The 27,698-nt window shown below is 40.2% G+C and overlaps 2 protein-coding genes across 2 annotated transcripts in view; both read right to left on the bottom strand.

Annotated features, from left to right (window-relative positions):
- Positions 1-27,698, bottom strand: part of LOC135210934 (intraflagellar transport protein 81 homolog) — a gene marked incomplete in the record, with an annotated part of 587,949 nt that overhangs the window by 476,520 nt on the left and 83,731 nt on the right.
- Positions 11,697-27,698, bottom strand: part of LOC135211370 (uncharacterized) — a 36,598-nt gene continuing 20,596 nt past the window's right edge. Inside the window, exons 2-3 of the mRNA XM_064244684.1 lie at positions 20,129-20,269; positions 11,697-11,909 (exon numbers count right to left, since the gene is read on the bottom strand). Of these exons, the coding sequence (XP_064100754.1) occupies positions 11,724-11,909; positions 20,129-20,269 (327 nt within the window). The 3' untranslated portion in view covers positions 11,697-11,723. The remainder of the gene's footprint in view (positions 11,910-20,128; positions 20,270-27,698) is intronic.

Here is a 27,698-nt window from a genome sequence, read left to right as displayed (position 1 = left end):
CCATAAATTTACAGTTATACAGTGGTTCCCCAGTATTCGCAGGGGATGCGTACCAGTACCCCCCGTGAATAGTTAGAACCCGCGAATAGTTGGAAAAACCCCTATGAAAACGCTAAAAACAGCCTATTTTATTGGTTAAAAGTCAAGAAAAACCCAATAAAAATTTGTATACTTGGTTTTTTAATAGTTTTTATCACAAAAAGTGCATTTTATGATGAAATTGATAAAAAAAACCAGGAATTTGTGATATTTCTCTTAGAAAAATACTGGGAATGCGAATTTTCCGCGAATATTGGGGGGAAACATTCCCGAGAGAAATCCGCGAATGTGTGAGTCCATGAATCCAGAGAACGCAAATACGGGGGGTCACTGTAGTACTCTCTATAGGCAGAACTAATTATTATCATTCTTTATTCATGGGTCAAACTGACAGGCAGCAAAATTTGACAACAATAACCTAAAATAATTGTCATCTTCAATGCTCTCATCCCATATAAGCTTCATCCGGAAATAATAATAGCCTAGGTTTAATAGCATAATACTTAACAGCCAACATTTAATCTTATATATAAAACTGACAGTCGAACTAAGTATGTATGTACGTATGTCTGTATGTTCCCTATAGACAGTGAAACTACCAGACCGAACTGGGGGATGGTTTTCAGTCAGGCGTCATATTGATCTGGATATCTGACCATGTTAACTTCTTTATTATTATACAGAGAAAAAAGAAAGCTTTATTGTGATACAGCTTTTCCACAAGAATTCTAAAATATGCCCTAATTTTTCTCTTCAATGAAAAATAATGATATCAGGGGATGGTTTTAACTGGCCTCCATTGTTTCTCTGGTAGAAATTTTCATGGGGATTCCAAATATGCACTTACATTTCCTCTATGGTGAAAAAATAATGATGATTTCATGGTTTAAACAACACCAGCCCACGGATTGCCTGGCCCCATGCGCCAGATAGTTATGTACGTATATGCTGGCTTGCCCCTTCTGGTTACATACTTATCAGTGTAAATTTGCTTTGGTATCCAAATTCTTACCTCTTGACATACTATTCTGGACTTCAAAATCTGTTGCAGAACTTGAGCTCAAGCTGCCAATAGTGCATATGCTCACAGCTTTTAATTATGCCTAATTGTCGTGAATTGTACACTACATAATCACTTTAAGGAATAATGGAATTTTTATTATAAATTAACTTTTATTGCATACTTTCTGAACAATAATAAAGCTGTAAGTTCCCTACGAATGGCAGACAATAGATTCAAAAACTTCTGTGGTGGTGCCGCCATCGCTGATGTAGGTGACGTTATCTCCCTCCACTCGAGGGAGCTACAGGTACAACTGCCCAGGTAACATCAATTCATTCTGCCCAGCCATCCACCTGTGGGGAGAAGGAAGGGCTTTCATTAATAATTGTTCGGTAAGTATGCAATAAAATTTCATTTTATAATAAAAATTCCATTTTTATTGCAGTGTCTTACCGAACAATTATACAGCTGATTACCCATTGCAATGATGGGGGGGCTGTGGATGTAAGCTTAATTCAAAAATAACATATGATTCTTGAAAAAAAGACCCAAAAGCATTGTTAGTGCCTGTTGTACCTTACCTTGTAAGAGAGCTACCGCAGGAGAATACTGCCGCCACTGATCAGTGCTCATCTTACGTAGTAGAAGGCTTGGAGTATGATCAATGAGCGCCTTTACATGGAGTGGAATATCCTGTATTCACGGTGTTCAAGTAATGCATAGCGAACACAGATTTAGACCTCCAAAAGGTACCTTGGAGGATAGTGGATAGCGACAAGTTGTGTCGAAAAACGAGGGAAGTCGCTACCGCTCAAACTTTATGCGGTTTCACTCTCAGTAAAGGAAACACTACGTCGTTAACTTGAGAGTGTGCTTCGACAATTAATTCTCTCAGAAAAAGAGAAAGCGTTTTTTGAGGGCGAGAGGGATTTTTAACATAGCACCACAAACGTTTCGACTGACCTTTAATTTTCTCTGTTCCGACTAAAATTGTCTGTTGGTGCTAATCTGACGTACAGTACGTCGACTACAAAAAGTTTTTTAAATATTCACAGAAAAATAGTTATAAGCCTAGTTTGCAAAAAATTTTAAATCACGCGCCTTGTTGAAGGATGCTGGGCGAGTTCACGGATCAAGCTGTTGTTTTGTTTACAAAATATTACGGCGCCCATGCGCGGATTGCTTTCTCTCGCACTATAAAGCATCAGCGACGCATCTCAGAAATTCTTTCGTCACTTTGTCATAATTTTTGCACTATTTTATATTAGCTGTTACATAGAGTTTTATATATGAAAATGTGTGCAATTTCATGTAGAATACAACAATAAACAACCCATGGTTGTAGCTTTTATATGCTTTGAAATATTTTCATATAAATCATGATAAGTGCCAAAATTTCAACCATCAGTCAACTCTGACTCGACCGAAATGGTAAAAAACGCAATTTTAAACTAAAACTCTTACTCTTACATTCGAGTAATATTCAATCATTTATCTTTATTTTTCAACAAACGGGAAGTCTCTTTCACAATATTTCGATTTATGGTGAATTTTTGAAAAAAAACTTTTTCCTTATGTCTGCGCGGAACTCAGTCGAAAATTTCAGAAATTCTTTCGTCACTTTGTCGTAATTTTTGCACCGTTTTATATTAGCCGTTACATAAAGTTTTATATATGAAAATGTGTGCAATTTTATGTAAAATACAAAAAAAAAACCATGGTTGTAGCTTTTATCAGTTTTGAAATATTTTCATATAAATAATGATAAGTCCCAAAATTTCAACCTTCTGTCAACTCTGACTCGACCGAAATGGAAATTAAAAAAACGCAATTGTAAGCTAAACCTCTTACATTCTAGTAATATTCAATCATTTACCTTCATTTTACAACAAATTGGAAGTCTCTAGCACAATATTTTGATTTATAGTGAATTTTTGAAAAAATTTTTTCCTTACATCCTGCGGTAACTCGGCCGAAAATCTCAGAAATTCTTTCGTCCGATTGTCGTAATGTTTGCACCGTTTTATATTAGCCGTTACATAAAGTTTTATATATGAAAAATGTGTGCAATTTCATGTAGAATACAACAAAAAATAACTCATGGTTGTAGCTTTTATGAGTTTTGAAATATTTTCATATAAATCACGATGTGCCGAAATTTTAACCTTTGGTCAACTTTGACTCGACCGAAATGGTCGAAAAAACGCAATTCTAAGCTAAAACTCTTACATTCTAGTAACATTCAATCATTTACCTTTATTTTGCAACAAACAGGAAGTCTCTAGCACAATAGTATTTCTATTTAAGGTGAATTTTTGAAAAAAAAACTTTTTCCTTACCTCCGCAGTAACTGCTAAAAATCTCAGAATTTCTTTAGTCACCTCGTTGTAATTTTCCCACCGCTTTCTATTAGGCATTACATAGTGTTATGCATAAAATTGTGTGCAATTTCATGTAGAATACAACAAAAAATAACTCATGGTTGTAGCTTTTATCAGTTTAGAAATATTTTCATATAAATCACGATAAGTGCCAAAATTTAAACCTATGGGTGGAACTTTGACTCGAGTGAAATGGTCGAAAAATGCAATTGTTAAGCTAAAACTCTTACATTCTAGTAACATTCAATCATTTCCCTTCATTTTGCAACAAATGGGAAGCCTCTAGCACAATATTTCAATTTATGGTGAAATTTTTGAAACTTTTTCCTTACCTCCGCGCACTGTAACTTGGCTGAAAATCTCAGAATTACTTTAGTCACCTTGTCGTAATTTTTGCACTGTTTTCTATTAGGTGTTACATAAAGAGTTATACGTACATGAAAATGTGCGCAATATCATGTAGAATACAACAAAAAATAACTCATGGTTGTAGCTTTTATCAATTTTGAAATATTTTCATATAAATAACGATAAATAGAATAAATTTGACCTTCGGTCACCTTTAACTTGACTGAAATGGTCAAAAACTGCAATTGTAAGCTACACCACTTACAGTCTAGTAATATTCAATCACCTCATTTTGCAACAAATGGGAAGTCTCTAGCACAATATTTCGATTATGGTGAATTTTTGAAAAAAAACTTTTTACGTTCGCGTTACAAATTCAAGCATCATTTTGTGATAGTATTTTCTCTGTGTTGCTTTGTCGTTTTACAATTTGTCATATACCAAAATCATCACAATTTAGTGTACAAAATAATGAAAAAAATGAACTCATTAGCTTTAACCGTTTTGCTCACAGCACGATTTGTATACAATTGTATATGAAATTTTTTTTGCCCTGTCATATATTCCAATATTTATATATGATAATGACAAATAAAAAGGAGCCAAAATTGAACTCTTAATCTTAAAAACTAAGCATGCTGTGATTTTTTTAAAAAACCTTTTTTCCGCTTCGGCGCCAACTCCCAAACGCCTCTGGCATACGACAGACACTTTGGTAAATAGAGGCTCGGGACATAAACTTTCTTCTTCTTCTTGGCCTATCAAGTCTGTCAGGTTCTTGAGGACGAAGTTACATGGCCAAGGATTGGAAGGGTTCTTGTTTTTTGCGAGAAAATTGAGCTCCACGGAGCAAACTGTGTCGCCTTGAGAAAATTCCACCTTTTGTCCATCACGTGTAGCTCACTAACTATCACCTAACACTGATGCGAATGTAACTACAAATAGTGTCTTCTCGGTGAGATTCCTCATAGACAAAGAAAGTAGCGGCTCAAAGGGAGAGTCCAAAAGCCGTTTAACCCTTAAACGCAGAGCCGGTATTTCCGAAAGTGTCTCCCGTATGCCGGCGGCGTTTGCGAGTGAGCGCCAAAGCGGACAAAAAAAAGTTAAAAAAAAAAATCCAGCACGCTTAATTTTCAAGATTAAGAGTTCATTTTTTACTCCTTTTTTTGTCATTGCCTGGAGTTTAGTATGCAACCATCAGAAATAGAAAACAATATCATTATCATATATGAATATTGGGATATATGACAGCACAAAAAAAAAATTTCATACATAATTGTATACAAATCGTGCTGTGAGCAAAACAGTTAAAGCTAATGAGTTAATTATTTTTCGTTGTATTGTACACTAAATTGCAATGATTTTGGTATATAACAAACTGTAAAATGATCAAAGCAACATAGAAAATATTATCACAATATGATGCATAAATCTGTAATGCATGGATGTAAAAAAAAAAGTTTTTAAAAAAATTCACCATAAATCAAAATATTGTGCTAGAGACTTCCCGTTTGTTGCAAAATAAAGGTAATTGATTGAATATTACTAGACTGTAAGTGTTGTAGCTTACAATTGCAGTTTTCCACCATTTCGGTTGAGTTAAAGTTGACCGAAGGACAAATTTTGTCTATTTATTGTTATTTATATGAAAATATTTCAAAACTGATAAAAGCTACAACCATAGCTTATTTTTAGTTGTATTCTACATGAAATTGCACACATTTTCATATATAAAAACTTTATGTAATGGCTAAAATAAAATGGTGCAAACATTATGACAATCGGATGAAAAAAATTTTCTGATTTTTTCGGAAGAGTTACTGCGTGGACATAAGGAAAATGTTTTTTTTTTTTTTTTCATAAATTCACCATAAATCGAAATATCGTGCAAGACTTCCAAATTGTTGCAATTAAGGTAATGATTGAATATTACTAGAATGTAAGAGTTTTAGCTTACAATTGCGTTTTTCGACCATTTCGGTCGAGTCAAAGTTGACCGAAGGTTGGAATTTTGGCACTTATCGTTATTTATATGAAAATATTTCAAAACTTATAAAAGCTACATCCATGAGTTGTTTTTAGTTGTATTCTACATGAAATTGTACACATTTTCATATATAAAAACTTTATGTAACAGCTAATTTAAAATGGTGCAAACATTATGACAATCGGACAAAAAAATGTCTGATTTTTGCCAGAAGAGTTACGCGCGACGTAAGGAAAATGTTTTTTTCATAAATTCACCATAAATCAAAATATTTGGCTAGACTTTCAATTTGTTGCAAAATAAAGGTAAATGATTGAATATTACTAGAATGTAAGAGTTTTAGCTTACAATTGCCTTTTCCGACCATTTCGGTCGAGTCAAATTTGACCGAAGGTTGAAATTTTGGCACATCATTATTTATATGAAAATATTTAAAAAATAATTAAAATACTGAAAAACGTAAAAGCTACAACCATGAGTTGTTTTTGGTTGTATTCTACATGAAATTGTGCACATTTTCATATATAAAACTTTATGTAACGGCTAATTTAAAATGGTGCAAACATTACGACAATCGGACGAAAAAATTTGTTTTTTCGGAAGAGTTACCGCACAGACGTAAGGAAAATGTTTTTTTTTTTCATAAATTCACCATAAATCAAAATATTGTGCTAGAGACTTCCAATTTGTTGCAAAATAAAGGTAAATGATTGAATATTACTAGAATGTAAGAGTTTTAGCTTTACAATTGCGTTTTTCGACCATTTCGGTCGAGTCAAAGTTGACCGAAGGTTGAAATTTTGGCACTTATCGTTATTTATATGAAAATATTTAAAAACTGATAAAAGCTACAACCAAGATTGTTTTTGTTGTATTCTACGTGAAATTGTGCACATTTTCATATATAATAGTACTCCATGTAACGGCTAATATAAAATGGTGCAAAAATTATGTCAAAGTGACAAAATAATATCTGAGATGTGTCGCTGATACTTTTTAGTGCTAGAAGAAATAAATTCACGCTTGCGTGCCTGGGTAACGATTGTAAAAATAATGCCTTGATCCATGAGCTCTCAGCATCTCCCAAGGCGCGAGATTCAAAAGTTTTCGTAGGCCTATAACTAATTTTCCAAGAATTTTTAAAAACTGGTACCCAACAGACAATTTATATCGATGTTTAATATGTCCAATCGGCATTAAAGGGTTATCATTAGGATAGACTTACTTATTGAAGGGAGGCAAGTCTCTAACTGACTGGGAGTTTGCCACTTATGTCCATTTCCGAATATTAGGAGTATTCCAAGAGAATGGACTATGAACCCTTGAACCAAAGATATAAGGAAATCTATTGGTTTCCCTCACTGGGTGCTGGTATCATGCCATGGTTTATAAACTATGGGAAAATAGAGGACCCTCCATTCTCATAAACCACTCTTGTCCCTTGTATCTGGATCTACCATCACCCCTCCCTTCCCTATTACCGAGAGGGGTGTGTTGCTACTGAAAAGTATACTATACTCTAACATAACTTTACAGTATGGCTGACCACCTCACCTGCATCTAGTCCGTTCCAGCTTATGATGGTACTCTCCTTCATACTGCCCATAGGTAAAGGAGTAGAAAGAAAGTATAGTAAAGAAAAAAAGACCAGTCATCCCATTCATTCTACTTTCATACCTTCATCTTAGACTAGGCACAAACTGACCCACCAGGGGTACTGGATGAGCTATACCACTTGCTGGGCCCAAGGAAAAGGTATTCAAGGATCTATGGGCAACGTCTTTTACATAAAAGGAAGTGAAAGTTGTTTGGCGTTTCCAAACACCAGCTTTCAGAATTCTCCAGACATATTCTTCTTGAATGCCAAAGAAGCACTCAAGCCTCTAATGTCATGAGCCCTAGCCCTCTCCTGGCTATCTGACCCCCTGTCTTCTGTCATGTAGGCATTCCTGATCGTTTCTCCTAGCCAAAACGATATGTATTCCTGGACACTTCCTTTTTGTTCCATCCTGTACTTACGAACAACCTCCTGCACCGCGGCCTGAGGTGCCTTGTCCTCCTTAAGTATTCTCTTGTTACCCTGACGGGACACAGAAGCATCTCATCTTTGTCATCGTCTACAAAATCTGCCAGAGATGGTATGGGGCAAAAAAAAAAAAAAAATCTGCCGTCCAATATTGACGGGTTTTTGAGTTTTGGCTATGAATTCTGGCACAAAATCGAATGCCACTGACTTCCAACCTCTCAAGTGCTTTACAATATATGATAGGCCATGTAGTTCCCCTACCCTTTTGGTTGAAGCTAGGGCCACTAAGAAGACTGTCTTCAGGGTCAGGCTCCTACCTGTGCACTGCCTTAGTAGTTCGTAGGGGGGTTTTGTCAGGCTACTCAGTACCATGGTCAAATCCCAATCTGGGGCTTTCAGTTCCTTGGCGAACATGACTGCTCAAAGCTCTTCAACAACATGGCCAACTCCCATGAAGATGAAATGTCCACACCTTTTATGCATAAGACCGAGGATTGAGTAGCCCTGTACCCCTTCACTGCAGATACAGACATATGCCTTTCTGTCCTGAGATATATCAGAAAGTTTGCTAATTGCTGAATAGTGGTACCGAGTGGAGACAAGTTCCCTCTACGACACACTCACAGTATGCTGACCATTTTCCTTGGTATACTGCTGCCGATGACTTTCTGATATTTACTGCCATCTGCGCTGCTGCTTTTTGCGAAAACCCTCTCGCTCGCAAGAGATACTCGACAGTTTCCACCCGTGAAGTGATAGGGACTTCACCGACTGGTGGTACCTCTCCACGTGCAGCTGACATAACAGGTTGGTCTCTCGGCACATCTATCAGGAGTTCCAAGAGGTCCGGAAACCATTCTGCCTTTGGCCATAACGGAGCTACCAGAGTCATTCTGAGGTTCTGAGACCGCATTACCCTGTTCAGAACCTGACGGATTAGACAAAATGGAGGAAATGCGTAGACGTCCAGATTGTCCCATGGGTGTTGTAGCGCATCTTCTGCTACTGCCTCTACGTCTGGGACTACCGAACAATACACTCCCAAAGTTTTGTTGTACCTGGTTGCGAATAGGTCTATGATCGGCCTTTCCCACAGCATGAGCATTCTGTCCGCTACTTGTTGGTGCAAGGAGACCACTCCATTCCCAAGATCTGATCCCTGTGGCTCAACTTGTCGGCCACTATATTTATTTTTCCCTTTCCCGGAATATATCTGGCTCTGATGTCTACTACGTTCTCTACAGCCCACTGATGAAGTTTGAACTGTCATCACATGTAACTGTCGAGACACTAGACCTCCTGTTTGTTTATGTAAGCTACTACTGTGGTGTTGTCTGACATCAAAACCACTGATTGCTCCTGTACCCTCTCCCGGAATTCCTGTAGTGCTAGAAATGCTGCTTTCAACTCCAGCAAGTTTATATGGAGTTTATGTCCTCGCCGCACCATCAGCTCCTCCATATGTGCTCCCCAACCTTCTAGTGACGCATCTGAGAATAGCAGGAGATCCGGGGAGGGTTGCTGAAGAACATCCACTGTCAGATTGCTGTCTTTCAGACACCCACCACAGCAAGTCTTTCCTCACTTCTGCCAACAAGGGAATCTGCTTGTACGGGTGATCTACTACGTACTGGTGACCAGAACGCCTCCATTCTCCATTGTAGAGATCGAAGGTGTAGCCTTCCTTGTGGTACTAGCTTCTCCAAGGAAGTTAGAACTCCCAGTACTACCTGCCACTGTTTCGCTGGCTGTGTTTGTTTTTCCAGGAAGGCATTCACCACTTGTTTGCTGGCATCCCCGCGTTAGCAGCAAAACTACCCCCAACGTTCTGCATCGCCGTAAACATTGAAGTTGTTGGCGTAGCCGCGCATTATTTCCCATAAAGTGCAAGCCCGGGGGATGAGGAATATTCAGAGCTGCCAGATTCTGCTGGAACTGTGACGCCATATAATGCGACAGCAAACCTTCCAAGGTTGGTACGCCTGGAAGCCTAGCGCCGCCCACGTACCTTCCATCCTCTTTGAGTCGGGAGCCGGCATCTGGAACAAAGATGGTGATGCTCCCCCCCTCCCTGCTGGGAACAACGGAGCGTAAATATTATGCATCAAATTACCCAAAACCCCTCCTGGAGTTTCTGATAACGAACCACTAGGAGAAACCAAAAGGGTATGTGGGACAAATCAAAGGCAGGAGGCGAAACATATGGAGCAGTCTGGTGTATTGCCAATACAAAAGAAGCCGGCAACGCTTGGTCATCCAAAGATGGCGTCGACTCCTTTCTTTTGTACTGGCCTTTCTCATAAAACTTCCTCCACTGTTCCACCGACCTACCACGACAAACAGAACAAGGATTAGTAATTGTACATACGTTTTCTCTGCACCTACTACACGTTAGATGAGGATACGTCCACACCGAAGTTAGGAATCTCGAACACGGAAAGCCACTGACTCCAGGGCATTTCCTTTGACTTGTCTTCGAAACGGAAGAAGATCCCGATGGTGATACAAAACACTCCATCTCGCCACTTACGCACTCTTACAGCTCACACCCACACTGAGCACACTCAGAGAAAGAGAATTAATAAGAAAAATGAAAGTGAAATGGATAAAAACGGGCAAACTAAAACCGGCTTTAAACAGATAGACAGAGAACACGTCCTATCTTAAAGGCGGTAGTTATGGGTCACACGACGCCGAGGGCATTCTGGGTATACATGCCCGTGACCTGGTATAGAGCCAATAGTCCCATGGATCGCACAAGTTTAATTTTAATTCTACCGGTTTTCCAGCTTGGCGCTAGTAAAACCAAATGTTAAGACCGAAGGTTTGTTTTGTATATGAACAATTTTATTTTCATATTCTTTTATTTTATACTTTTCAGTTTTGACAGAAAGTGTAACCAATTTATGACTGTAGCTAACAAAATTGAATGTGATCTACTGTCAAGCCAAAGAAGGTTTGAAAAATTTGTAGTTATTAACTTACACTACCGAGTCAAAGACGGTATGAAAAATCCAAAGTTATTCACTTCATACAAGGCCTGAGATAATGGAAGAGGTCACTGTAGGGTCACTAAAGGTCACTGCTGACCATTGTTCACCAGGACTGAGTAACCATACAAAGCTTCAAGTCCATCAGACGAAGGGAACAGGTAGAAAATTGCGTTACAAGTTTTGACCCATACACACAAGTAATGCTAAATGAAAGTTTGTGGTAACAAAATTATAACACAATAGTACAAAAGTAAAATATTATTATGAATTTTATTATATAACAGACTGTTAGGTCATAGGCTAGCCTATCATAAAACTTTGCACAGATCTGGACAGGAGCTTTGAACCACCTTTGAGTGCTTTCTGTATAGATTTATTTTGGAGGAGGTGGGGATGTGAAAAATTTACAGTATCCATACTAATGAATTGTATATTTTACTTAAAATAAAAAGCTGATTACTCTACATTTAGCAATTAGCATTAGCTTATCCCTCAACAACCTTATCCCTAATTTTCCATATTCTGTACTATGGTCAATATTTCAATCTCATACCATAGTTATTTAATTCATACTGTGAAGTTCTCAAGTGAAAATCAGATATTATAACAAAATGAATATTTTACTATACTATAGACTCTCATAAGTAAAAAATGTTCTAGTTTCTTTGGCAACTTTGGCATAATCCAGTTTTATGTTCAGTGTATAATGCTGTGCGAGTCGTGGCCCATGAAACTTTCACCCACAGCCCGGTGGTGGCCTGTATTATAACGTTGCCAGATGCACAATCATGGCTAACTTTAATCTTAAATAAAATAAAAACTACTAAGGCTAGAGGGCTTTAATTCGGTATGTTTGATAATTGGAGGGTGGATGATCAATATGCCAATTTGCACTCTGCTAACCTCAGTAGCTTTTAAGATCTGAGAGCAGTTAGACAAAGCCATTTCAATAGTTTTCTTTTACAAAACTAACAATGATATACAAAACTAAAACTAACCTGGCCTCAACTTCAGTAGAGGTAGCATTATGACTAATAACAGAGGATGGTTGAGGTATGGTCCCCGTACAGTCTAGAGAATTCTTGAGAATTACATTGGCCTCTCTACCTCCTAACAGAACGCTGCAAAGTCCCTAAAAAGGAAATACATATATAACATGTTTAATTAAAAAAGTTTATTAATATTTTTCACACAAACCCACTACTAATGTCCAGGTCACATTCATGGTCTTCAATGTCCATGACATGGGAATCTTTAGTCTTACAGTAATAAGAAGAGCAGTTGTTATACCACTCATATTGCCCAGGTAAACAGGCCCAAAAAAGTGGCTAACTCACTTTTCTTATAGCTCGGACTGTTAGCTGCGAGGTCAGTAAGGCTGGAAAGTGGGAATTACTAGACTGTAAGTATTGTAGCTTACAATTGCAGTTTTCGACCATTTCGGTAGAGTTAAATTTGACCGAAGGAAGAATTTTTTCTATTTCGTTATCGTATTTATATGAAAATGATTCAAAACTGATAAAAGCTACAACCATAGGTTGTGTTTTGTTGTATTTTACATAAAATTACGCACATTTTCATATATAAAACTTTATGTAACGGCTAATTTAAAATGGTGCAAACATTACGACAATCGGACCAAAAAAATTTATTATTTTTTCGGAAGTTACCGTGCGCACGTAAGGAAAATGTCATAAATTCACCATAAATCAAAATATTGTGCTAGAGACTTCCAATTTGTTGCAAAATAAAGGTAAATGATTGATTATTACTAAAATGTAAGAGTTTTAGCTTACAATTGCGCATTTTTACCATTTCGGTTGAGTCAAAGTTAACCAAAGGTTGATATTTTGGCACATCATTATTTATATGAAAATATTTCAAAACTGATAAAAGCTACAACCATGGGTTGTTTTTAGTTGTATTCTACATGAAATTGCGCACATTTCCATATATAAAACTTTATGTAACTGCTAATTTAAAATGGTGCAAACATTACGACAATTGGACGAAAAAATTTATGATTTTTTCGGAAGAGTTACCGCGCGGACGTAAGGAAAAAGTTTTTTTCATAAATTCACCATAAATCAAAATATTGTGCTAGAGACTTCCAATTTGTTGCAAAATGAAGGTAAATGATTGAATATTACTAGAATATGATATTAAGATACAATAAAGTTTCATACATACTTACCTGTCAGATATATACGTACTTAGCTATAGACTCCGTCGTCCCCGACAGAAATTCGAATTTCGCGGCACACGCTGCAGGTAGGTCAGGTGATCTACCGCCCTGCTGCTGGGTGGCAGGAATAGGAACCATTCCCGTATTCTAATCAGATTTTCTCTCTTCCACCTGTCTCCTGCGGGGAGGCTGGGTGGGCCATTTATCGTATATATCTGACAGGTAAGTATGTATGAAACTTTATTGTATCATGACAATATCATTTTCATACATTCAACTTCCCTGACAGATATATACTTAGCTGATTGGCACCCTTTGGTGGAGGGTAAGAGACAGCTAATTACTGAAATAGACAGGTAAACAACATATGTTGTAGGTATTTATAGACCTTGGTTCCTACCTGATTAGGCGGAAGACTTCATGGCTACTGCCTAGGAGTCTGCTTCACCTCAAGAGCCTCAGCGAGAGATTGATCTGTGGCCAAGAGTTCTTGTGGGTCTGTCGATGGGGTCTTATCCACTTACTCGGCAGAGCCTAACTGGCATTTGTCAATGGGTGCTAATCCACTTATATGACAATACACCTATGCCTATTGGCATAATTAAGGAGCGCAATACCAATCCCGATCACCTGTCCAAACATGAGGGTTAGCGCTTAGATTGAAAAGAGTTATCCCAAACTCCTTTCAAACAACCCAAGAAAAAACACGACGTTAATGAAAATTAACTTACTAGTTAAGGATTAGTATCGGCTCCCTATCCCAGCAACGCATCCGCAGACACGTATCAACCAAGAGAGAAGGATCTCTCGTAGGTTATCTTGACATCCTTCGGGTAATGGGAAGTCAACACATAGTTGCATCTCCCGTATGTGACAGCTAATATGTCCTTTATGACATATTGTTATGGAAAGAACAAGAATTCACAAAAGCTCGCACTTCATGCGCTTTTAATTCTCAGCTGTTTGAAGGAATCATCAAGTCACCCATGAAGTGCTTTAGAGATCACCCTTGTTTCAAAGAAGACCAGGGCTTTCTTTGAAATGGATCTCTTCTGGATGAAGCCTGGAGCCTGGCTGACGCTTTGCGGCTGGCAGGCGCCTCGTGCCTGGAAGGAGCTTCTCTCCTGGCTCCTGGCTGGCTCTTTTTGGCACCTGGCTGGTGCTTGTGTCTGGCTCCTGGCTGGCGCTTTTTGGCGCCTGGCACCTGGCTGGCGCCTCACGCCTGGATGGTGCTACGCGCCTGGCTCCTGGCTGGCTCTTTTTGGCGCCTGGAGCCTGGCTGGTGCTTCTGGCGCCTGGCTGGTGCTTCTGGCGCCTGGCTGGTGCTTCTGGCGCCTGGTTGGCACCTCGCACCTGGTTGGCGCCTCGCGCCTGGTTGGCGCCTCGCGCCTGGCTGGAGCCTCGCGCCTGGATGGTGCCTTGCGCCTGGCTTCTGGCTCGGCTGGCTCCTCCCCACTTGTTGGAGCTTCGAGCTTGGCTGTAGTCTCTAGGCTGGCTGGCGATGTCCACATCGGACACTCTCAATTGTCCGATCTGTTCGCCTCTGCGCCAGGTTGGAGATCTGTTCCTTCTCCGCATCAGACAATACACTCGTTCATTCGAGCTGTCTGCCTCTGGCGTTTTTTCGCCTGCTTGGCATTTGGCGCCTATCTGGCGCCCGTTGGCCGAGGCTCCTGAACCAACTACAATAGTTTATCAGGAGAATGGAGAAGGGTGGAAGGAATCCTTCCACCTGGAGCCTCTGTCTTAGGAAGAGGTGAGGCGCTTGTAGCCATTTACATCCAGTAGACGATAGGATATCTAAACGGGACTAGAGAGAAGAGTCTTCCTCCGAGGAGGATCCTTCATGAGTACTTCCATTTGCTAACGAGATCTACTCCTACATGTTGAGGAGGTTTCTCGTTGCAGAATCTTCCATCTCCTTGCTCTAAAGAGGGGAAGGAGCCTGGAAGTCGAAGGAAACTCCGAGCCGAAAGTGGGCGAACCCAGGTTTCTTAACTCTTATCATGTCCCTGTGAGTACCTTTTGGAGAGCTCTTCGAGCCTTCATCGCACCCCAAAGACTCTGTAGGCAAACGTTAAACCATTTCTTCTACTGAAGATAAAGCTTACATACCATGCCTGGGCAAAGAAAAAACACCCTCTCACTCTTCCCATATCAATTGGGAAAGTGCCTTGACTTCAAAGCTCTGAGCCATGATTAGAAGGGTTTTAGTTCTTCGCCAGACATAATATGCTGGCAAGAACCTATCGTCGAGTCTCCTTTGAATCTGATGCGAGATTCCAAGATACAAAATTCCCTTGTCCTCTTGGCAGTTGGTAGGGCCAAGAAAAAGTGAATTTCCTCATAAAATTCGTAAAAGAAGCTTGATAAGGAGAAGTTCCATCTTGCCGGAACAACGGATTTGCGGGCCGCTAAAGAATCCCAACTCGAAGCACATGATATCCTCGTCTTAGTCTTATTGATGTACCATATAAGATCCGAAGATCTCAGTTCTCTGCTATCTCTAAGTCCCTTTGTAGAGACAGAGTATAGCCTGGTACTGTATCTTTGATAGCAGATATATACAAAGGTGATTCTTCTCTCAGAAAGGGAAGAAAAACCGCCGTGCGGGTCCCAGATCGAACCCCCCCCCCCCCCACCCCCAGTTAGACTGGGAACGAACTCAGGAACGAACCGTGAAGTTACCGAGCCTTCTGTACGAGAGGCTACTGAACCCTTCAGTTAACACCCGCTAAATCTAGAAATTATCAAGTCCAAATAAGTTTGTATTGGTATCCAGCACCCTTTCGTATGTCTGTTTTTCTAGAGACTCCAGCAAGGTAGTGACCTGTAAAGCTGTTGAGTTCTAGAGGATCTGTCAACTGGAACGTGACCAAAATGCAACTAGATCCTTCATTACAGACATCGAATTCGGGTAATGCATTCCTAGAGATGCCAGCAATGACGTAACCTGTGTGGTTGTTGCTCACTAATGAACTGTCACGGGGAGCGTGACCACAATGTGACAGATCATATAGGTGTTGTTTTAGACACTGAATGCTGTATATGCTTCACTAGAGTGTGCCAGCAAGGACGCGACCTATGTAGCTGGTGCTCTCTATATCGTTTGTCAACTGGGACGTGACCACAATGTGACAAAACCCTTTTATCCTACTATGAGGGCGAAGCCAGAAGCATTACCATTATTTCCATTTTCTCACTAAGCAATGCTTTCATAAGCATAAGAGCATTATATAATATAGTGCTCTGCTGCGTTAGAATCCTTTAATAATGTTACCTTATGGTAAACAGCATTGAAAGGTTGCAATATCTTTCTTAATGAAAGCTTCTTAGCAAAACGCAGACAATATTTTATTCATGTTTGCTTATCTATCCCCTCAATCCGAGGCTAAGACCGTGATTGTAGGGGAGAGTTATGGTTAGTTAGTCCATCCCGCAGGACGAGAGAGATGTAACCGACTGCTCATGACCGAGAACTAGATGGTACTGCGTGCTGGTCTAGCGATAGCAGTCTCCGTTAGCCGTCTGGCCTTACTCTTCCTGAGTTGCCAGCTACTCCATTCAATGAAGGAATCTTATAAAATTATTATCGAGCTTCAGGAAGTTCTCATTAAAGCATATTTAAACGAAACAAGACTTTGTTAATCTAGAAGCTGAGACGGTGTTGTCTTAACAATCCCTTTCAAATTTTAAGCGTAGTCCTTCCTAGGAAACTCCTGGAAGGATACGGGTAATTGAGTTTGCACACCAAAGAGTAACTAAGTATGCACCTATGACTTGACCGTACCGTATTCTTATACAGCAGATTCTCTACTACCTTCCTATTCTCTTGGACATAAGACTTAAAGGACGTATTCCACGCGTCTATTAATTGGAAGAGCCTCTAATCAATGAATGAGAGCTACTCCGAATATTGTCCAAGAGAGCGTATATGCTTACTCGATAAGATGCATTAAGATCTTTGTAAATGATAACTAACCCCTTAAGATACAAAGAGTAGATATATATATCCTTAAGGAAGGAAGTTAATCCAGGAACTCTAAATCTTTGTGATTTCCTCAGAAATCGCGGAAGAGACAGAATTCCTGTTCATAACTAGGGTTTACGAAGGAAGTTGATATTTCCTTTCCGCCATCATACCCGAACGCCGATGAGATTCTTATTAAGAAAACTCCCAAAGCTCTTGCCTCTTCATAACGAGGGAAGAGCATGAATGAAGGAGAGAGTCCGCATTGAGAGGAACTGCCTATCACAGCAGTCTTCTGAATATTGGAAAAGGGCTTCTCTTAGTATCAGAATCCTTCTGACAAAAGCGACGGCCGCCTGTGCGACATCTTGCACCTTTGCCAGGAGAAAGTTGATCAAGTTAAAAACTCAAAGAGGAGCCTCGCGACTGACCTCTCTCTCATAAGGAGATTTGGAATATCCTGGCGCCTGGATAGTTCCGCGCGCCTGGAATGTTCCGCACGCTAGAAAGGCGACTCGCTCCTGGAACGTTCCGCTTGCGTGGAAGGTCCCGTGCGCCTTGATAGTTCCGAGCGCCTACTAGGCTCCTCCTTTTGGAAGGAGCCTCTTGCCTGGAAACGTTCCATGGAAGGATCCTTCTGTTTGCCACTCTACTATAAGGCTCCTCGCTCTAGCCATCTGTTTTTCTCTTGAAGGCGCCTTGCGCCGAGAAAATTTTCTGTTAAGCTCCTCTCTCCTGGAAAGATCCTCCTGCCTGGAAAGGGCTTCTGTCCTGCCTGGCGCTTCTCGCCAAGATGGTTCTTCTAGTTCTGAAGAAAACCACTCATATATAGGAGCTAGTTGCTTGGGAGAAGGCGGAACCCTCTCAGGAAGCTCGGACACAACTCCACACTTCATGGAAGAATGCGGAACAGGAGATCAGAACTCTAGTTCTCGCTTGGAGGGAGGAACGCGGCCCGAGCCCGGCTGCTGGAACGCGGCTCGCGCTCAGTTGCTGGAACGCGGCTCACGCTCAGTTGCTGGAACGCGGCTTGCGCTTGGCTGTAGGAACGCGGCTCGCGCTTGTCTGTTGAACGCCGCTCGCTGCTGGCTGTTGGAACGAGGCTTGCGCTTGATTGCTGGAACACGGCTTCCTGGCTGGCTCTTCGCTTGTATAGTCCAGTTGGCGCTCAGTGTTCTCTTAGTTTTCAGAGAACGCGCTAGATCGTCCGAACTCCAAACATGTACATTCTTTGTCTTTTCTTTTCGGATGTATGAAGAATCGGAAGAAGAGACACACTTTTTAAGGATGCCTTTCCAATGGCTATCCTTGGCAGTCTGGGACGTTACTACAGATCCTGCCGAGGGGACGCCTGATCGGTGGGGATTCTCCATAATCTCCGTAAGGCTTTCGACATTCCTTCTCCTCTGGGCCTGGGAGCTTGGAAGCGGTCTAGGCCTGGGAACACTAAATTCACATCTTACCTTATAAGAGTTCGCATTTTGAGCTACATCCATTTATCTTCAAATTTATGAATTTGTAGATTCTGGGAGTAAGAAGGTGATGAGGATGCAACACTACTAGTAACTGTTAATACTCTAACTGCTCCTTAGCACGAGAGCTATTAAAGCTTCTAAAGGAAGCGTAATTAGTTATATGCTTTTCTGACTTCCTAAAGTAGGAAGTTAAGAGTTTTATATTTCCTCAATCAAGTTTTAACACTTATTACACATATTAATGAATAAATATTAATAGTTCCCTTTCTTGCAAACTATGTGAGAGTTACCGAAAAATTCGGTAGTTTCACGTAATGTATTCTTCGAAATTTCGAAGCCAAATTCATTAAAAAGTTAATCAAAAGCGGATGCCAAACAAAGACCCAGTACTTCCCTGCAAAAGATCGATGGCGATGAAAAAACGAAAATCAAGTCAGGAGGTACCGAAAACGTATGTTTACAATACGGGCAACAGAGAAAATCTGATTAGAATACGGGAATGGTTCCTATTCCTGCCACCCAGTGGCAGGGCGGTAGATCACCTGACCTACCTGCAGCGTGTGCCGTGAAATTCGAATTTCTGTCGGGGACGACGGAGTCAATAGCTAAGTATATATCTGTCAGGGAAGTTGAATGTTGAAAAATAAGAGTTGTTTTAGCTTCAATTGATTTTTTCAACCATTTTGGTAGAGTCAAAGTTTGACCGAAAGTTGAAATTTTGGTACTTATCGTTATTTTTATGAAAATATTTCAAAACTGATAAAAACTACAACCATGAGTTGTTGTATTCTACATGAAATTGCGCATATTTTCATATATAATACTCGATATCGGCTAATATAAAATGGTGCAAAAATTATGTCAAAGTGACGAAATAATTTCTGTGTCCTGATACTTTTTAGTGCGAGAAGAAAGAAATTTGCGCTTGCGCGCCTGGGTATGATTGTAAACAAAACAACGCCTTGATCTGTGAGCTCCCAGCATCCTCCAAGGCGCGTGATTAAAAAAGTTTTCGCCTAGTAGGCCTATAACTTTTTCCGTGAATTTAAAAAAAACTTTTTTATATCGACGTACCATACGTCCAATCCTGCACCCAACAGACAATTTATATAGACGTTTAATACGTCCAATCGGCGTTAAAGGGTTAAGTGCTTGGAGATTCTAGGCTACAATGGGTGGTTCTAGTGGAGGGAACTGTACGGGTAGGGGAAACTAACGATTTAAAGAGCGGGATAATTCTTTAGATAAATGGTGTTGATTAATTACTGAATAGACTGTTAATTACCGGGGGGTTATCTGAGTTATCTGAACTTTGAGTATCATTCCATTTAAATCATCCTGTAAGAATCTGAGTTATTCAATTATTACTTTGCTTTTAATAAATGTATATTTTTGTAAGTTCACAACTCTAATTTGATGACCTAATGAAATGGAGGGGAGGTGTATCGAGAGAGAGAGAGAGAGAGAGAGAGAGAGAGAGAGAGAGAGAGAGAGAGAGAGAGAGAGAAATGTTAAACCTTACCAAAGCCCAGTTTGCCTGCCGCTACTGGCTTTCGCTACCAAAATGAATAATGGAGACGGTGTATCCATTATTACTACTACTACTGATCTGCTGTCTCTTAAACAAAGACTTCAGTGTCTGGGAAGTCTGGCAAACTAAGAAACATGGGCAATGAATCTGAGCAGTGGAGTTGTGAAACAAATTGAACTAAGCATCTCACCTGACTGCTTACAGATGTTACATATGTGTAAGGATCCATAGTCAGAAATTCTGGGAAGATAACATGATCTTGCCTCTTCACAGCTGATCCATTCTCCATCCAGACGGTTCTCTTGATGTGGAAGCATAAACAACTAGGAAGCTGAAACAAAATTTGTCTTTCACATAAGTGAATAATTATAACCCTTACCTTACAAAATTCTACTTGGGTAATGCTGTAAAACTGTCAATCCAATACAACAATAAAATTGATACCAAAAGTAAATTCCCTACAAAGTAAATTAATGTAGTAACTTCCGCTGCTTTGGCAAAACAGTACATTATCCTACAGCCATAAACAAAACCATTTATGCAACATTTAATATCTTAAGCACAGGCAACCAAGGCTATATGACAAAGTTAGGTTCCCTCTCAAAAATAAATCATAGATGATCGACTGATAATAACGCTGGTATAACACCAGTAGTATAGGGGTTACCTTCCTAGTCACTCAAAGTAAAGAATTTATGACATGAGAGCCCATTCCCAAATGAATAGCATTTATTATTGCTTTCACAATAAAAAAATGATTAAACTTTAAAAGAAACCAATGTTGCAGAAAAATTATATAGCGTTTGAAATGACAGAATAGAAACAGAAATAAGAAACGACTGCACAATTACAGATGAGACATAAGTCAAGCTCTTTTATCTTTCATGGACAATAGGTAAACACACCTCAAGTGCATAAAAAAAAATAAAAATAAAAAGCATGATAGTTCAGGCAGTCCCCAGTTTACAACAGTTTCGGCCTACGACACTTTTCAATTACAGGTATTCTCCTACTTACGATGGGGTTAGGTTTCCGAAAAACCCATCGTAAGTTGAGACTAAGTTAATCAGTACCAATATAAGCTACAGTGGACCCCCCCTAATTCGCGTTCTCCAGATTCGCGGACTCACACATTCGCGGATTCTCTGGGGAACGTTTCCCTGCATTATTCACGGAAAATTCACGCATTCGCAGTATTTTTCTATGATAAAGATCCACAAATTCCTGGTTTTTTTTATGAATTTCATCTTAAAATGCACTTTTTGTGATAAAACTATTAAAAAAACCCCAGTATGAAAATTTTTAGTGGGTTTTTCTTGAGTTTTTAAACTAACAAAAATAGGCTGTTTTTAGCATTTTCATAGGGGTTCCAACATTCGCAGGTTCTAACTATTCACGGGGGGTCGCTGTTAACGCATCCCCCGCCGAATACGGGGGGAACACGTGTATACTTGCATATTGGAAGATTAGCCTACACTACATAGTATAACCTATACATTACTGTATATGCATATAGGAAGATTAGCCTACACTACATAGTTTATACCTATACATATACGGTATAGTAATTATTAATATCAGCTAATTCGGGTGGTTCAATGCAGATTGACTTATGATAATTAAGTATAAAACAGAAATTTAATAATAAGAACAAGAATCAGACTAGTGTAAAGGGTACTCACCAAGATTTCGGTCCGTTGTCGGCATACATGATCGGTGCCCAGCTGTTCATGGCTACGTATAAACAAAGATCAGAAGAGGAGGAGGATGATAAAACAGCAGGATCATCAATTCGCTCCTCTTCAGATAGAATTTCTTCTTCTGTTAGTTCAGGTCTTTCTAGGAAACAACTGTTCCGAGACGTACAGGATCGAGTCTCAAGTGAGGGGGTAGGGTGGGGGGAAGCTGAAGGCACTGGAGTCGTTCTCTTGAAAAATAATCCATTGTAGGTTGCACAGTGCATTTTTTTCGCTCTTCATAAATTAATCGGTAACATGCAACATTGTCTTGATGAGCCCTCTGAACTCATCCCCATCCATTTCACTTAAAAGTTTCAGTCCTTGATTAAATAAAGCAAATGCCTCTGCCAGTTTTTTAGTCGTAAATGTTTGCTCCAGCTCTTCTTTTATTTCTTCTTCCTCTTCTGCTTTTTTTTTCTCTCTTCTGCAAGTGCAATTAAATCCTCTGCCGTTAACTCTACATCTTGCACATCTATAAGTTCTTGGATATCTTCCTCATCAATTTCTAAATCTAAACTTTTCCCAAGTATCAAGATCTTTTTATTGATTTCCACTACTCATTCTGATCGAACCTTTAAACGAGTTCACATAAACTTTTAGCAGATTTTTCCAGACCCCATTCATACACTCTTTCTTTACCTCCTTCCAGCCCTTCCAATGTTCATAATGGAGTTAAGAACACTAAATTCTTTCCAGAAAGTTCTGAGATCTTTCTCTTCATTATCCACAGCCTGAACAACAGCCTGCACAAATGTGTTCCAAAGATAATACGCCTTGAACATAGCCACAGCACCCTGATCCATGGGTTGGATGAGAGAAGTTGTGTTTGGTGGCAGAAACACAACTTTTACATTATCGTTAATATCTCCGATGTGCTGAGGGTGGCCAGAAGCATTGTCGAGAATCAGAAGAATTTTGAAGGGGATGTTATTTTTCCTACAATAATCTTTCACTTCCGGAATGAAGCAATGAACGAACTAGTCTTCGAACAGCATTGCAGTCATCCACGCTTTTTTATTATGACGGTAACGCACAGGAAGTGTATGCTTGTCAACGTTTCTTAATGCCCTTGGATTTTCTCAGTGATAAATCATAAAGGGCTTAAGTTTATACCCAGCCACATTACCCCCAAGCAGAAGAGTCATCGATCCTTGTATGCATTAAACCCGGGGATCGCTGTTGCTTCTTTGTGGAGTAGGACCGTTGTGGCATACGCTTCCAATAAAGCCCGGTTTTGTCAACATTAAAGATTTGCTCTGGCAAGTACCTTCCTTAACGACGATCTCATTTAAGGAACCTTAAATTTAGCTGCTCCGTCGACATAAGTGCTTGCTGCTTCACCGCTAATTTTCACACTGTGAAAATTATGGCGGTTCTTGAAACGACGAAACCATCTAGCACTTGCTGCAAAACTTTTGTTGTGGTTATCATCATACTTCTTCTTCAGTTCTTCAAAAAGCATGCATGCCTTTGTCTGAATGGTCAAGAAGGGTGAGTGGCATACACTTTTGTAATTGGTTGGGTCCCCATCCACGTGACCAGTAACTGCTCCATTTGCTTCCAAAGGCCCTATCCTCTTCTTTGAACATAACCGTTGGAATGAACAGAAGCAGATGCCTTTATTATCAGCATCCATTACATGTTTCTTGTCCTTTAAGATGGTGGATACCGTTGATTGCGATAAACGTTCGTCGTAACCATGACTGCCTTTCCACCTTCACGCTGGTTGATAATCTTCAATTTCTGCTCCAAAGTGATGGATTGCCTCTTCTTTTTTTGCACTACCAGCAAGAGACCTATTTGGTTGTTTAGCAGACAAAGTTTTTTGTTTTGGTTTACTTAAAAAAAAAACCACAAAAAGCACAAACGAACACTAACCTAATCTTACTTGGTTCAGAGCGAGAGCAAGTGAGGTCGGACTTGTAACGTTGGCTGCCAGCCTCTTGCTTTCGGGCCAACCTATAGTACAGCATAGTATGCTGCTGCCTGCGCTCGTTGTGCGCTAAATTTAAATACGTATTTTCAACTTTTTTTTTTTTTCGGTATTAATTGCTAACCCAATCATCAATATCGGATTATCATAAAACGAATTATCGTAACTCAAACACTAAATGCATCTTCAAGGAAAATGCATCTTCAAGAAGTTCTGCAGCAAGGTGGCATTCGCGCATGTGTTGGAGGTGCCTGTTCTCATGATGGTTCTAGAATCGGCAGGAGTGTTGGGGAACTTGACAGGCGCTGACGTGACGTGAGGAATGCCGCAATTTCTGATTGTAATACTTTGTCCAGATCCTTCTAGAAGTTCTGGTAATCTCTGGAGTCTGTGACGTTCGCCGTAGGCCCCGCTTCCAGAATGCCGTATAAATACGACGGACGAAGTAGGAGGAAGCAGATCATCAGTTAGTTACAGAGTAAGAGATCACTAGTAAGAGTTACAGATCAGATCAGTGAGAGCTCAGCAGCAGAGATCAGAGATCATCTGAGAGAGATAAGAGAAGAAGGAACCAATGAAGGATCAGAGAGAAAAAGGCGCTCGAAAGTTTAATCGGGATCTGGTCAAGTCGTCCGGGAGTGGACGACCGAGGCATTTCGACGTAGAGCAAGACTTTCAGAAAAGAAATGTCCTGCAAGAGGTTTAGAGAAGTTCCTGCCCTAAGAGTATCAAGAACAGACATTATTTTTTGCAATAAGGAGTCAAGAAGACGTCTGCAATAGTAGTTCTCCCTTTGTGAAGCCATCGCTTCAAGTCGCAAAACTGGCCAGCAAGTACTTGAATTACCTCACTTCTTCCGCAGTTCACGCATTGTAAGATTTTGCCTTTTTTATGTAAATAGGAGACACCATTCTGCATTTATCTGTTAGTAAGCTTGTAAATAAACCTTTGTTGTGTTAGTGTTTCTTTCTATATTCGTATCCCCAGTTTCAACTGTTGGGTGTTGAATTCTTTTTTGTTTATCAAAATATCAAACATGAAGCAGACCTCTCTCTCAGTTCGTAACACCTGTATACTTCTCAGAAATTATTTCCAGCTTTATGATGCATGTTCCAGGGTTACTATGCTTACGACACCGACCCAACAGAAGAAATATTACTCAAAAAAGGCAAAATAATCAATACAGGCAGTCCCCGGCCTCTGTTATGTATGTTATGGTGCCATGACTATTATTGGCACCTTATGGCGCCAATAATCAAAACTCTCCCCCCTTATGGCCCAATAAATTGCCAATTTTATGGCACTAGACAAGCACCATAAAACCTGATTGCCATTAACCAAGACCACCGGTAACCGGGGAATGCCTGTATTTGAAGTCGTCGTCTTTTTTTTTTTTTTTCTTTTTTAACCCATAAAAATGCAGTTTACATAGTTTTCAATACAACCAAAGAATTAGGATTTTTGATGATTTTCGATGATGTTTCGGTTATGACGCTTTTCGGCTTACAACATGTCTCAAGAATGGAACCCCCATTGTAAACTGCGGACTGCCTGTATTCAAACAAGGGATGATACATAATGATGGCTGTCTACAGAGAGAGAGAGAGAGAGAGAGAGAGAGAGAGAGAGAGAGAGAGAGAATCAATCATTCCTCTTTGGTTGACTTAACAGTCACCAATCCTTTATACCCGACGCCCTTTGGGTGCTCGCGCGAGGGTAGTAACCTCTGCATACCAATGCTAGCTTTTTTTTCTCTGGTATATTTAGAAACTCTTTATACTAGAAAAAGGGATTTTGACGAAGGAAAAATCTATTTCTGGGCAACGACCTGTGTCGCCCTGTGAAATGGTTCCTTTGATACTATTTCTGAAGAATAAATATTGCTATTCATTCTAGAGAAAAAAGAAACAATATAATGCCAGATAAATGGCTCGCTCACTTCTTATAGAAGTGTCGGTATAGTAAGGAGCGAGTGGAATCACTACCAGAGGTCCCTTGCCATTTAGCTTCTTCCTTCGACAAAACCCCGAACTACGGAGGAGCCGTGCTACAGCTCCCGGTCTACTACTACCGTGAGCGCCTCCGACGCCTGAGAACGTCATTCCTGAAGATAGCCTCCAAGCTTGGGGTAAGCTGGGTGAGGATAATCTAACTACTGGGTGGGGTTTCACAGGGCGACACAGGTCGTTGCCCAGAAATAGATTTTCCTTCGTCAAAATCCCTTTTCTGGGCTTGACCTGTGTCGGCCTGTGAAATAGTACCAGAGAATGCTAAACACCAAGCTTGAGGAACAGTACAGATAAATTAAGAAGGTAAAGTTAAACACTTGTAAGGTTAATAGTATAATAATCAACTAAAATTACAGTCTTACCCTAAGGGAAGTATAAGCCCTAAAACACTGGGTTATCACTGAAAATTAGTTAGCCTAACAACAAACAATAAACAATACAGGTTAGGCAAAGACAGGATATAAGTTGATATATACAAAAGAATGGAACTGAATCCAATTAGAATGATGAACAAAAGCAAACTCAAGGTAACCCAATACATGGAGGCGACTAAACTAAGTAAGGGTGCAATGGGGCAGGTAGAAGGGAAGGCTACAAGAAGTTATAGTAAAAATTAAGAATCAGGAGAAACTGTGTTTCCAGCTGCCACTGCTGGAAATTTGAGGGCTTCTAAGGGTTTTTAGGTAGTGCCGTTTGAAAACTGTCGGAGATTTCCAGCCTGTATACTTCTTAAGATCGTCAAAATTCATGTGTTGGAAATAATTAATAGATGTGGCCACCGCCCTCACATCGTGGGCCCGAGGAAAGGACTCTGGATTGGCCTGTTTAATGAAGTATAAAATTTGTTGCCTGATCCCTTTTAGGGATAATGTACCACCTTCCTTCCCTAAATGAACAATGGGTGCCCTGAAGATTTCAGAGTTGTTCTGCTTAGGTAGGCTCTTAATGAGTTGACAGGACAAAGGGAAATGTCTTGAGGTAGTGGTAGGATTTTCCACGAGGACCATCTGTCCTGTGGGTCTTCATTTTTCGGCTAGAAAATGGCGATCTGGGATAAGAGGACTTCCCCTGAGGGGAGGAACTCAATGTGGCCTGGTTCCCTTGATAAAGCTGACAGTTCTGATATTTCTAGCTCCGGAGCTAAACTTAATAAGAATAGGGTTTTCCTCAGGAGGGATATATAATTGCAAGAGTCATTGTTAATGTCCGAGGCCAGTTTGAGGACATCATTTAAGAACCAAGAGACCGATTTAGGTCTCGTTGATGGTCTTAATCTAGCACAAGCTTTTTGGTATGGACGTAAAGTACGAATCCGTAAGGTCTATGCTAAAACCAAATTGGAAGATCTTTTTAAGAGCTGATTTGGTCGTAGTGATAGTGCTTGCTGCTAAGCCTTTCTCAAACAATGATCTGAAGAAAGTTATGGCTAGGTTCGTTGTCATGACTTGAGAATTTGACAACTTAAGGAACTCTGCTAGTTTCTTGACAGATGAATCATATTGCCAGAGAGTATTCTCTTTTATCTGATTCCAAGAATGAGATATTCTGGGGATCAATTTCTGCATTCCTCATGGCTGCAAAATTTCAGAAAATCCATAAAGTTAGGGTTTCTTGAATTCTTGAGGAAGCGGACACAGTCTGAGTTTGCACTAACTGGGTTAGTTTGGGGTTGGAATCCGTAGTGGTCGGAGTCTCAACTCTAGGAGTAGAGGGAACCAATTGCTTTCTTGGGGCCAGTTGGAGCTACTAGAGCTACTTGGCCTTTGAATGTCCTGAGTTTGTCTAAAACTTTCATGAGAAGGTTCACCGGGCGAAGAGGTAAATATTCTTCCATTCGTTCCAATCGAGGATCATTGCATCCGTAGCGTATGCTAGAGGATCGAGGTTGGGTGCCACGTAACAAGGGAGTTCGTGGTTTGACTCCGTGGCGAAGAGGTCTACTTGGAGTCCGGGGACTTGTAGACTGATCCAATTGAATGAACTCCTGTCCAGTGTCCACTCCGATTCCAACGGAGCGGAGCGCGATAGAGCGTCTGCTACTACGTTTCTTGACTCCTGCCAGGTGAGTGGCTGACAGGT

The sequence above is a fragment of the Macrobrachium nipponense genome, chromosome 4, assembly GCF_015104395.2.
Source record: "Macrobrachium nipponense isolate FS-2020 chromosome 4, ASM1510439v2, whole genome shotgun sequence".
Taxonomy (NCBI): domain Eukaryota; kingdom Metazoa; phylum Arthropoda; class Malacostraca; order Decapoda; family Palaemonidae; genus Macrobrachium; species Macrobrachium nipponense.
The sequence above is the reverse complement of the archived record's forward strand: the minus strand, read 5'-3'. Positions and strand labels throughout refer to the sequence as shown.